Below are 13,637 nucleotides of genomic sequence, written 5' to 3' on the forward strand. Positions count from 1 at the left end.
ACCTCATGCTTTTTCTTCAGATTCAAGCACTTAATTAAGATTGTACTAATAAAAGTTGTCTATGACTTTAGTATGGCAAAATGTTTTTACTTTGATCTCTTTCCATTGTCGTGATGTACATTTGTGACCGTGATTTATGTTCTTCTACATTTAATGTATTTACATAAATGATATCCTACCACAACCTTGTGCCTCTCCACCTCTGATTCTCTGATCTTATTGCTTACGCGTGTAGCCCCCTTGCCCCGTGACTTAGGGAACTATGCGTTTTTGAATTTGTATGCCCTTAAAGAACTTATGGACTTAAAAGGAGCCATAATCGAACCGTCAGACAATGGAGGAAACATTGTTCTGCTCAAATAAGAAGATTATATAAGAGAAAACATGAAACTTTTTAATGACAGAACATGTTATGAAATTATAGCTCAGGATCCCACAATGATTTACCTTAAGGAATTACAAAATATCCTTAACAGAGGCCTTCTCACTAAAGTCATCACTGAACATGGATATAAATATATACTGGTATAAAATCCTAAAATACCTACCTTCTACAGTATACCAAAGCTTCATAAAAATAAAAAAATAAACCAGGGGACTTGAATTTGTGAATCACAATGAATTTATCATGGAACTGCTCAAATATGTATTGTCTCATAACTATTTCCTATTTCACAATAAATATCACCAACTACAGGGCACAGCCATGGGAACCACGTGTGCACCTACATATGCAAATATTTATTTAGGATGGTGGGAAGCAGTACATGTATTTAGCCAAGAGAAGTCCCTCCACACCCAGCACATAGAACTATGGTCAAGTTACCTAGATGGTGTGCTGGTGTTGTGGAAGGGAACAGAGTCTGAGTTCCATGCTTTTGTCAAAGTACTTAACAATAACAACTTAAATCTGAGATTGATAAGTGAGATAAATTCCACCAAAATTGTCTTCTTAGATTTAGAGATTAAGGACAGAGATGGTTTGATTCAGACTTCTGTCCATATGGAAAGAAAACAGCAACAAATCTCTTAATGGCAACCAGCCACCATCCAAAACCCCTAATACAGGGAATTCCAACTGGACAATTTCTAAGGTCCACGAGGAATTGTTCAACCTCAGCCAATTTTGAGGAACAATCAACAATCATGCGCCGTAGGTTTTAAGTAGAGGTTACACTAGAAGTTGTATAGATAAAGCATATAAAAGAGCCAAGAAAACAGAACAGAACATCTTGCTTAATGGAAATACCAGCTAGAAAACCGAAAAATTCTGATTAGGATAATCGGTACATATAATAAACAGTGTCATGAAATTAAGAAAGCACTCAACACATTCTGGCATATCTTATTAGAGGATCAAGACTTAAAAAGAGTACTCCAACCAACACCTTCAATTACCTACAGACACCCCCAAAATTTCGCTGATACTTTGGTGTACAGCCATTTTCAGGGCCAACACAGAGAAACATGGCTGAAATCTAGAACAGTGGGAACCTTTCACTGTGGTGCCTGTAAGGCATGTACATTTATTAATCCCTCCAAAAATGTTCATAATTGTGATAACTCCAAATCTTCCAAATTAGGAAATTTACAAACTGCAAATCAGTAGGAATCATTTATCTAGCAACATGTAGATGTGGGGTTAAATATGTTGGAAAAAATCAGAAGAAGAATCCTCGAACATGTCAGCACCATTAAAAATCATCACGATACCCCCATTTCTAGCCATATAAATTCAGTACATGGAGGTAACTCATCATGCTTAACATTCCAGGGAATATCCCTTGGAATAAGGAAAGGGGATTTAGATAATGCTCTATTGGGATCTGAAGCAAAATGGATATATTTATAGGGAACACTGACACCATAGGACCTTAATGAAGGGTTTCCTTATACTGCATATGCAGATACAGCACATAAATGCAGTTCTGCCCCCTGCTCATCTACACTAGTATTAAAACCCAAATAACATTTTTTTTTTTAATTCGTTACCGTAGTGGATATCTGCTAAGGTAATGAAGCTGCTTTAATGTAATTTTTATTAATAGTGTGCTGAAGCAGGGGGTCTCCTGAGTTGAACTGCTTTGATTTCAGCCTCGGGGACCCCCTGCTTCCCACGTTACAGTCCCTGGTATTTAAATCCCCAGGTTACTTCACGCGGAGGCTTTTAAAATGGCGGTGGTACCGGCACCCATACCAGGGCCTGTAACTCGGGAAGCAGGGGGTCCCTGAAGCAGAAATCAAAGCATAGCCATTAGCACATCGCTCAGGTATTCCCCCCTCTCTCTCTCTCTCTCTCTCTCTCTCTCTCATTCTCTCACTCTCTCACTCTCATATCCAGTGTAGTAGTTTCCAACATTGGGTAACATGTCTAAGAACTTTAATTCTGATTCCTCAAAAACAACAAAGTAATCTACTGTACCTGTGCTATAGTTTCCAGAAAGCAATCTCACTGGTCTCTGCCTTCATATACAATAGTTACCCTTTTGTATATTTACATTTGTAGTATTTTATTTAAAAGTAAATATATGGCATTTCCTTTGGTGATTTATAAAATGTTTTATCATGATTCTAGCAGTTAGAAATGAGTAGCCAAATGATATGATTGTTTGTGATTCTTTCTTAGCTTGCAGGGCCTTTCAACTTTGACTTGTGAAGCTTCCGGCAAGTGGAGCAATGAAGCTCCCACCTGTCAACTTGTATCGTGTGGTTCTCCTCCTCATGTTAGAGATGCAATGACTTCTGGAGACAACTTCACCTTCGCAAATACAATAACATACATGTGTAAGGAAGGGTATGTAAATGAGGAGTCAGTATAATTGAAATGCATTGATATTTATGTTGTCTATCTATCTTTCTGTCTGTCTATCTGTTTGTATACTGTATATAGAAACACACACACATGTACCTTGTGGACTGGCCCATGAACGGTCTGCTCTTGCTAATTTAATTGTAGTTATTCTAACAATTTACTGGAATTTTTCATACTGAAACTCACTTGTAAGCAAAGCTAAGTTGAATACTTTAAGTCTTTAAATGTATCTAAAATGCCATTACAATACTCTTGTGGCCCTTGAGCCTTGTTTCTGATCCAAAGTTTTATTAAATTAGTTGAAGAGCCCTGGACTATATCTTTCTGGACGATTCAGGTACAACTCTAGAACTACAACATTTCTGTACAGAGTTCTGGTTCAGCAACTTTAAGTCAACTATTACATACTTTCAGACCTACAGTACGGTATGCTATGGATGTGATAGTACTGTACATTATCTCATACACGTAACTTAAATATAGAACACTTATAAATGTATTTAAGTAGCTAAAATCAACACTTTATGGGCATTTTTATTAGTTCTAGAGATGTGCAAACTTGCCTACATTTTTAAATATGCAAATTAGCTCTATCCCTCAAAATCCACATTTCAGGCTGCAGATATTTTCACTTTGCAAACATTTAAAAAAGTTTGATGTTTCTGAAGTTCGAAATACAGCAAATTTCATAAGGTTTACAAATTTGTACGTCTCTTGTTGGTTAGTTCTGACTTGTTATCCTTACATGTACAGGCAGTTCTCGGTTATCCAACGGAATACATTCTGGAAGTAGCGTTGGATAGTGAAACCGTTAGTAAAGTGAGTCTCATGTTAATCAGTGGCGGTGAGCGTTGGATAACGCATTCCGGCATCGAAAAATGGCCCTTAGGGTTGCATTGTAAAGCGTTGGATATGCCATTCGTTGTAAAGTGAAATGTTGGATAACGAGGACTATCTGTATAGCTTTTCTCATTAAATAGACCAAAAAATGTTACTTTAAATTGTTATTAATATGGTGAGATCATGTTTTATTCATTTGGAAAGACAGCATGGTCTGACGTCGGAGGAATGACAGGCTCAAGGGAATAGTGAAAAGGGTGGTGAATTTGTGGAGAAGCCTTCCAACAGAGGCAGGGGAAAGGGAATAATACAATTATTGGTGTATCATTAGGATCAAAAAGGGTCTGAGAATGTACCATAGACCAGAAAATAGGCAGACTAGATGGAGCACGTGGTTATTATTTGCAGTCAAATGCTATGTTTCTGTGTTTCTACAGTGCAGCTTTTTACATGTTTTGACCAGTTTCATAGCTGGGTAAATAACTAAGTAAAATCCACGCTGTTTTGTTTAATGTGATACTAACTTTTTTTTTATCTTCTGCTTGTGTTTAGCTACATTTTAGTTGGGCCAGAAAACATAAGCTGTTTATCTACTGGAAAATGGAATGAGGGGCCTCCTCAGTGTATGGCTATTTCTTGTGCTGAACCTCCAAATGTTGACCATGCTTCTGCAGACAGTGCTCATCGGCTATTTGGAGACATAGCATATTATTATTGCTATGACGGGTATAGCTTGGCTGACAATTCACAGATGCTGTGTAATGCTCAGGGAAAGTGGGTAGCACCTGAAGGTAAAGGAATGCCCTACTGTGTAGCAGATTTCTGCGAGAGGCCACCCACTGTTGCATACAGCATCCTGGAATCTCTCAACAAAGCAAAATTTGTTGCTGGCTCGACAGTCAGCTTTAAATGTATGGAAGGATTTGTACTTAACACATCTGCTAAAATTGAGTGTATTCGGGGTGGACAGTGGACTCCTTCACCTTTAATTATCAAATGCATCCCTGTTCGTTGTGGAGAGCCATCCAGCATACAAAATGGCTACGTGAGTGGAACCAACTATAGTTTTGATGCAGTGGTGGCTTACAGCTGTAACAAGGGCTTCTACATAAAAGGAGAGAAGAAAAGGACGTGTCAGGCTTCTGGAGAATGGAGTGGCCGCTTGCCAGCATGCCAACCAGTGTCTTGTGGAGATCCTCACCAAATTGAAAATGGGTTTGTAGAGGTGTGTGTTCACTTCTTTCTTTTTAAGTAAAGTTTCTTGTTTGGGAGAACAAATCAAATGTAATATTTTGGAATTATTTTGAGTATCTCTATTCATTTCCTTTATAGCTTCTACAAATCTTTTTCCATGAGATAACAGAATTAAAAGTATAACTACATTCTGTAGCCATGACTGCTGTATTCATTTGTGTTATATTATTTTGTATATTCCCAGCACCTTTTAATATACAGTAATAACTAAAAGGAGAGTACTTGTCAATAGCACAAAGAGACTTTGGGGACAACAGCTGGGGGTATAAATTGAATAAATAGGACTACAGTTTCTATTTCTAAATCCCACCAACAAAATGAGAAATAATACTGTGATGTCATTTGAAGATGATTTTAAAAGATTAATTGAATTATAGAGTTATGTTTGGGTACAGTATACAGTATGTATCTGTACTCAACATATCTTGGATTTACCCTTGTGTCATTCTATGCAGTGATACACTGTTATAACATGTTAAAGTATTGTTAGGATGTATATAATGGAAACATTCTACAAACAATGTACAGGACAGAATAACCTAAATTACTGCTTCTTTAGAAATCATGTTTTAGCAAAAAAATTATGTTTGTATCTTAGTAAATAATAAATTGAATACTTTCATAAATCTTGGTTCCATAATTGCATTTTTCTCTACAGATCAAAACTGGACTTGTATTTGAGAATGAGGTGACTTACTTCTGCAAGCCGGGTTATAAATTAATTGGAAGTGCTTCACGAGTATGTCAATCCAATCGTCAGTGGTACAGTGAATCACCACCATCTTGTGTTCTGCTTAGCTGTGGAAAGCCTCCTCCGATCAAGCATGGATACACTAGAGGGGAGAGCTTTGAAGTTGGATCAAAAGTTGAATTTCTTTGTGATGAGGGCTATGAACTGATTGGGGATACCAGCTGGACATGTCAGAAAAATGGAAAGTGGGACAAAAAGCAAACTTCTACTTGTGTGCCATCTAAGTGCCAAGAACCACCACTGTTAGAAAACCAGCTGGTCTTGAAAGAAGTGGCAAATGAAGTAGGTGTTGTGAAGTTCTCTTGTAGAGAGGGTTCTGTATTGCATGGCTCCCCAGTTTTAAGATGCTTGCCATCGCAACAATGGAATGATTCTTTCCCAGTATGCAAACTTGTTCTCTGCCCAAAACCTCCGTATATTGCTTTTGGGGATCCAAGTTCAGTTTCCTACCTGCATTTTGGTAGTACTGTCAGATACTCTTGCATGGATGGATTTCTGCTTAAAGGAGAATCTGAAATAACTTGTAATGCCGATGGTATGTGGAGTTCTGAGCTTCCATACTGCATTCCAGTAGAATGCCCTCAACCAGAAGAAATTCTAAATGGGATTGTAGATGTCCAAGGGCTTACTTATCTTAGCACAGCACTTTACACTTGCAAGCCTGGATTCGAATTAATGGGAAACTCAACTTTAATTTGTGGAGAAGATGGTTATTGGCTAAGTGAGAAACCAGTGTGCAAGCCTATTGAATGTTCAACAGCTAAAGAAATTCCTAATGGTAAATTTTCATACCAAAGTCTTCATTTTGGCCAAACTATAACATACGTGTGTAATAGAGGATTCAGATTGGAAGGACAAAATGTGCTGACTTGCTTGCAAACAGGAGAATGGAATACTGATACTCCATTCTGCAATGAGATAGCCTGTGACCCCCCTCAACCTATTGACAATGGCTTTGTGGAAGGAGCTGATTATAGCTATGGGGCAATGATTATATATAGCTGCATGCCAGGATTCCAGTTGGCTGGTCTTGCTATGCAAACCTGTGAAGAGTCTGGCTGGTCTAGCTTTACTCCTATGTGTCTGCCCACAGACTGTGGATTACCTCCACATATTGACTTTGGTCAATATGCTAAAGAAGAAAAAATATTGTTTGAAGATGATTTAAAAGATGAAATGTTTGATGCTCCTAACACCATTGATCAGTACACGACAGCAACTAATACTTGGAAAAATGAAAATTCTTCACTGAAGGAAATGAATGCTGAGCTTTCAGAATTTGTATATGGAACGTCTGTTTTATATACATGCTACAATGGCTATGAAGTTCTAGGCACACCAGTACTAGTTTGTCAGCAGGATGGGAATTGGAATGGAAGTGCCCCAGTATGCACACCTATAGAATGCAACATACCTATAGCTACTGAAAATAGCATACAACATTATACTGATAATGTACTTGGTAGCTCTGTTCTTTATGAATGTAAACCAGGTTATGACCTTATTGGTTCAGATACTAGCATTTGTTTATCTAACAGAAAATGGAGTAATGAAATTCCACATTGTGCTATTATATCATGCAAACCGCCCAACAACATTTTCCATGGAAACATAATAGCCATAAACTACACATACATGAGTGTGCTACATTTCAAGTGTGACTTAGGATATCAAATATATGGATCAGCCAAAAGGACATGTCAAGAAAATAAGCAATGGGATGGTGAGGAGCCTATCTGTCTCCCAGTTTCATGTGGACAACCTTCAGTCCTAATAAATGGCCATGTGACAGGAAATGAATATACTTATGGAAAACATGTTGAGTGTCGATGTGATGAAGGCTACAATCTTGATGGGGAGAACAACAGAACCTGTCTTGAAAATGGAAGCTGGAGTGGACCAACACCCTTTTGCTTAGCAATCACTTGCAAAATACCTATCACCATCTCTAACGGTGAAGTAAATGGAACTGAGTTTGGAGTTGGAAAAGAAATAATCTATAAATGTAATAATGGCTACAAAATAGAGGGGACACAAAAATTAATTTGTCAGGCTGATGGTACATGGGATTCAAAAGTTCCATTATGTGAGGCAATAAGTTGTGGACCCCCAGAAGATATTGCTTATGGATTTTTAAACAGTTCCACTTTTAATTATAATGAATACATACAATATGTTTGTTTTCCTGGTTATGAGATGCATGGAAGTCCATCACGGAAGTGTTTAGCTAATGGTTTATGGAGTGGAAGCCCTCCCACATGCCTACATTGTGAATGTCCCACACCAGTTATTCAGAATGGAGTAATCATTGGGGAAGACTTTAGCTGTGGACAGTTAATCGAGGTTAAGTGCCATGAAGGATTTAAATTGCTTGGGCCCTCTGAGCTAAGCTGTCAATCTGCTGGAAAATGGAGCTCTGGCTTTCCTCATTGTGGAAGTATCTCATGTGGGCCTCCACCATTAATCTCAAATGCTTTTATTAATGGAAGCAGCTCAACTGATGAGAATGCTATCCTGTATAATTGTGTGGCTGGCTATGCTGTACAAGGGAAACCAGAGTTGGTGTGTACAGAAGAAGGTGAATGGAGTAAACCCTATCCAAGTTGTCAGTTGCTTTCCTGTGGACTACCACCCAGTGTTTTAAATGCAGTGACGACAGGTGATGCCTATACTTATGGAAGTATAGTCAAATACCGGTAAGATATATTTTATATGTATTTTTTCTATTAAATCCCCTTATGAGATATTAGACTAATACAATTACAAAACATCTGTAATCTTCAAGTTCTATAACATATCTTCACCTATTATTCTATTATTCTATTAATAATACAGCTACTCACTCTCATTTACTGTAGTATTTTGAAGTCTTCATGCAGCACAACTACCTGATCAATCATCCAATGTCCTTTAATTTAAATTGTTTTTCTAAATCTACCATTGTTAACAGATAGAGTTCATTGGTTTATTTAAAGCTGCAGTTCAGTCTTTTTTTTTTTTTTTTTTTACTTCAATATTTTCATGTGGGCAATCTCTACTTACCTAAAGAACTGTATAGCTGCAGGTCAATTCGTTCTCCATGTATTGATCGGGGAAATTTGGTGACATCATTAGAGCTGGCATGTGTTTTTCTTCTGCTTCTGTCACTCAGTGGACGCTCATGAATATTCATGAGCACTCCTGGACTGACATGTGCTAGAGGGAGGCCAGGGCTGACAAAGTGGTGTGCCAGGGCTTGTGACAGAACATGAAGGGGCAGTGCCTTAGCAAATGGTTGTTAAAATAGAATACAAGAAAATTGGTCCTTCAAAGTTGTTTTTTTTAAAACAGAAAATGCTAAAAGTATTTTTTCTTACTACAGAACTGATTTATTAAAAAAAACACACATGCAGGATATTGACTGAACTGCAGCTTTAATAGAATCATACCAAATTTGCCAAAGAAATTAGTCCAATTGCTTTAACAAAAGATTTTTTTTTAAATAATAATAATTTCACCCACAATCCTTCTGTGGATTCCGTAATCTTCTGATGGATTTTAAGAATCCAATCCGTGGATTCATCAATGATCCAAGGATTGGATTCTTAAAACTCGTCAGCGGATTGCAGAATCCACAGATGGATTGTTAAAATCCACCAGTAGATTGTATCCAATGGTGATTTTGGATTCATCTGTAACAATCCGTCAGCAGATTTTGCACTGCGGAACGGATTTTGAATTACACACTCCGGAAATTCTGGGAAATGTGTTTCGACTGGTTCACCATCTCTACTGTGGAGTTCAATTGCATTGCTGTCATTTTCAGGCCTCCCCTGGAGGCTGCTAAATTACCCCCCAGAATTGGAGGACAATTTTGGCACCGGGCCTGCAATTGTAAAATAAAACCCACAAATATGGCAAAAAGTGCCTGGCGACCATTTTTATAGTTTTTGACAAGAAACTTTCAAATATTAAGGGTTCATTAGCGCCGATGTGAGGTATCACACCGCATTCCGGTGTTTAGTATCATTCAAGTCAATCGCATTTGACGGAAAATTATTTATTTGTTATAAAAAATGTTTTACCAGGAACTAATACATTGAGAGCTACCTTTCGTTTTCAAATATGTCCTGGGTACAGCGTTATGATGACAATATTTGGTTACATTGCATGAACAGAGGTTATACATTATATTTATTGGCGTTTCATAAACAGCTAAGGATAATATATGTTATGGGTATATTGAACACTTACAGATAAGATTAAAATATGAGATAGTTGAAATCTTGAAAGAACTTAGACTGGTGGTGACTTTCAGAGTCTCTGTAGTTTTTTCCAAAGGTAAGGTGCATGGTAAGAGAAGGAGGAGCGACTGGATTCTTTGTTGAACCTCGGGACCATGAATAGTCTTTTGGAGTCAGATCTCAACTGTGTGTGATAGTGATGCGGAGTGTGTTCTGATGGGTAGGAATTCATTTGTCCAGAAAGTATTTGAAGACAAGACCGGAACAATTTACTTTGCGCCTAGACTCAAGTGATAGCCAACCTAGTTCTTGGAGCATTTTGCAGTGATGTGTGTTGTAGTTACATTGTAGGACAAAGTGGCATATTGAGTTATAGAGGGTGTCTAGTTTGCAAATTTGAATTTGTTGTACTGTACTATATAGTATGCCCCCATAGTCTATAATTGGCATTAGCATTTGTTGTGCTTTATGACCAGCGGGCTTAGGGAGTATTTGTTCCTATTAAGTACACATAGTTTGGCACATAGTTTGGCATAGGTTTTGAATGTCAGCGTATCAATATGCAACCCACATGTTAAATGGGAGTCAAGAAATATGCCCAGATATTTAAAACTAGTGACTGGGGCTATAACGGTGTTCGAATTGGTGCTGATCTTTAGCTCTGTCATTCGTAGCTTTAGAAACGTAGCCTTAGTACCAAATACCATGGTTACAATTTTGTCCGTTTGTTTTGGAAAATTAATTTTTCAAGTCGTGTAAAGACAGATTGAAGTACAGATGCAGCGGCCGTTATTGAAATACTTCACACTGTGTATACCTCGGAATACCCATGTCATGGCGCGGGATTTCTTCCAACAGTACCGCCTTAAGATGCGAGTGCAATCGAGTGCAGAAAATGGCATTTTAGTATTCTGTTTTTTAAACACCTGAAATTGACACAGTAGCACAGTACTGTACACATTACAATTAATTCATTTCATTGCATTTAATTGCACACAATCAATGAAATTCAAACAAAACAACCGCGATAAACACGTGTGCATGGGGCGATTGGCGACGTCAATTCCACATGGAGTACAGCAGCACACACGAAAACGGTGCCATGATTTGTTCGAATAATGGCCGCTGCATCTGTATGTATACAGGGAGGCTAGGGCTGTCTGCATATCATTTTGTGTCATCCACATACATGTACATTGAAGCTCCCTTACAAGTTGTAGGTATATCATTAATGAACACTGAAAAGAGTAGGACCCAGAGAATATAGCCTTGCGGGGCCCCACAGGTGACATCCAGGGGTTTGGAGTTAGAGCCAAGAGACACATATTGGAATCTACATGATAGGGAGGAGTGAAACCAGTTTAAAGTGTGTTCCTCTATTTCAGAGCACTGAAGCTTGTTTAACAAGATAACATAAACAGTATCAAAAGCCTTTCCAAAATCTAGGAATATTGCACCAGTAAGTTGTGCCAGTTCCTTTTCACACTGGATCTCATTGAAAACTCTTAAGAGTGTAGTTATTGTTGAATGTTTCGATAGTCGGTGATACCTTGCATTGGTACTTGGTGAATCCCATCAATAGTTTTACTGACAAACTGGGAGTGTCCATGGAACTGAGAATAGTGCGGATGAGCTCTTTGTGACTAACTTGACCATTCAAAGTAATAACAATGTAATTTTCGGGAGTTTGCTGGTTTAACATTTCACCATGGTAACACTTGATACAGTACTATACAGTATTTTTTTTTTTTTTTTTACAGATGTCAAGATGGCTATGTGATGGATGCTAAAGTGGATATGAAAACTTGTCTGGAAGAAGGATTTTGGTCCCAGGAGGAGATTTCCTGTGTTCCTAGAAAATGTTCAGTACAACAAAATATAATGAAAATAATGGTTTCTGAATCACAATATGACATCAATAAAACAATAACAATATTGTGCAAAGAAGGCTTCAAGTTGACAGGACCAAGCACTTCAACTTGCATGGTAATAAAGTCTTTCTGTCTCAAATTGTTTGTATTCTAACAATATATAATATATAATATATTATTCATTATTAAAAAATATAATTTAATCTTTTACTTTAGGCCAGGGTCCCAAAAGTTTAGTCCTAGAAATCAATCAACAGCCGTTTTTTGGGCAACAAATACCTACAAATATAACATTTGATGTCAGATAGGAAACACTTTGCACACCTAATTTTCTATCTGGTGAAAAGCTTCACACGCTATTTGATATTCTGCTTTCTTTCATATTTTGGACAGCCTTTTGTCTATTCCATGCATTTTTTTTTATTCCATTACTATATTAGCTAATAACACTTATGTTGAAGGGCTATTCCATGTAGCCACCACATTTTGGGGGTCAAGCAGCAATGACCTCCAAAAGAAATGTTATTTTTAACCGTACCTAAACCAAGGGGTCCCCCAGAGCTCATCTGAGGCCCAAATGCCCAGTTCCTGTGTCACAACCTTTTATGTAATTGTCTAAAAAAAACTACAAACATGCCCGCCATCACTAATAGAAAGTCACAGCAAAGTAGTGTCTTTTTTATTAGCCGTTGGGGTGAGCCCTGACCCGCCAGGCATTTTATGTCCAGTGGGCAGATATTTTTGCCTGGTTCTGAATAGTGAGGACCAGGAGATCATCAGACATCAGGGGAGAAGGAGAAGCTTCTGTGGGCCCAGCTCTTATAAATTAATAAACAATCTGGGGGACTGCTGCTTTACGGAATCCATTTTGACTCCCGGCATTCTCCATGCAATTATAGGAAAGTGTATAACTTAAAAATCAAGTAATCAATATGGTACAAGATTCATAAGGGGACAGTCCAACGAAGCAGGTCCATATGTATTTATATCTTGTATCTATCTGAAAAATGAACATGATTTTCATGTCTTCAGGAATGCTACATTAAAGCATAGTAGCTGGTCATACTGTATTTATCTGTTTGATTAAAGATGACATCATAATAATTACATATATGAGAAGATTTACTCCAGACACTCAAATCCTCAGTAGATACAAATTCCAACTCTCAGTGCTCACTGCTCCAAGAAGACTTCAAAAAAAAGAAAAAATAGAGGGCGCAAGAAATGTAAAATATCTTTATATACTTGTATTCAATCAACACTAAAAAAATGTGCACTAACACAAACGATAAATAAATTCAAATAAATTGCCTTGCAGCATAGGTCTCCGTTCTCCCTACTCCTGTACGGATATTCAGCTGAGAGTCCTGTGGTCAGTGTCCACAACCTGCTGGATGCCTTCCTAGTCTCTGTGGTTGGGGATGATGGGCACTTATAAGCTGAAGAGTCCTAGGAGCTCAGCAGCAGGCACACAATATGCATTCTCAGCATAGTCTCCTCTCTGTAGCCAGCATCCTGAATGAGGTCTGTAGTTCTAGTGGAACGCAGAGCTTCTGTGAAACGCAAACTAAGGAATCGTCACTTTCGGGACGTGATGTCCGTTCCAAGAGTGTCCTGTAGCAATCGGAACGCCGGTCTGAGGAAGAGGGGCACATCACGAAGTGGAGCTGGGACCACTGCTTACCAACAGGGGTCTTAAGCTTACAAGCTTCCATCACCCCCAACCACAGAGATCAGGAAGGCATCCAGCGGGTTTTGGATACGGACACTAGAACACAAAACTCTCAGCTGAATATCCACACAGGAGAGGGGAGAATGGAGACCTATGCTATAAGGCAATTTACTTGTATTTATTTATCGCTTGTGTGAGTGCACAGTTTTTATTG

At 38.2% G+C, this 13,637-nt stretch overlaps 1 protein-coding gene across 3 annotated transcripts in view; it reads left to right on the plus strand.

Moving 5' to 3' along the window:
• SVEP1 (sushi, von Willebrand factor type A, EGF and pentraxin domain containing 1) overlaps positions 1-13,637 on the plus strand; it is a 306,365-nt gene that overhangs the window by 233,785 nt on the left and 58,943 nt on the right. For all 3 annotated transcript variants that reach the window (XM_075595245.1, XM_075595238.1, XM_075595229.1), the window contains exons 36-39: positions 2,627-2,794; positions 4,205-4,877; positions 5,565-8,353; positions 11,641-11,866. In XM_075595245.1, the coding sequence (XP_075451360.1) occupies positions 2,627-2,794; positions 4,205-4,877; positions 5,565-8,353; positions 11,641-11,866 (3,856 nt within the window). The remainder of the gene's footprint in view (positions 1-2,626; positions 2,795-4,204; positions 4,878-5,564; positions 8,354-11,640; positions 11,867-13,637) is intronic.

Source organism: Ascaphus truei, chromosome 1 (assembly GCF_040206685.1).
Source record: "Ascaphus truei isolate aAscTru1 chromosome 1, aAscTru1.hap1, whole genome shotgun sequence".
Lineage (NCBI taxonomy): Eukaryota > Metazoa > Chordata > Amphibia > Anura > Ascaphidae > Ascaphus > Ascaphus truei.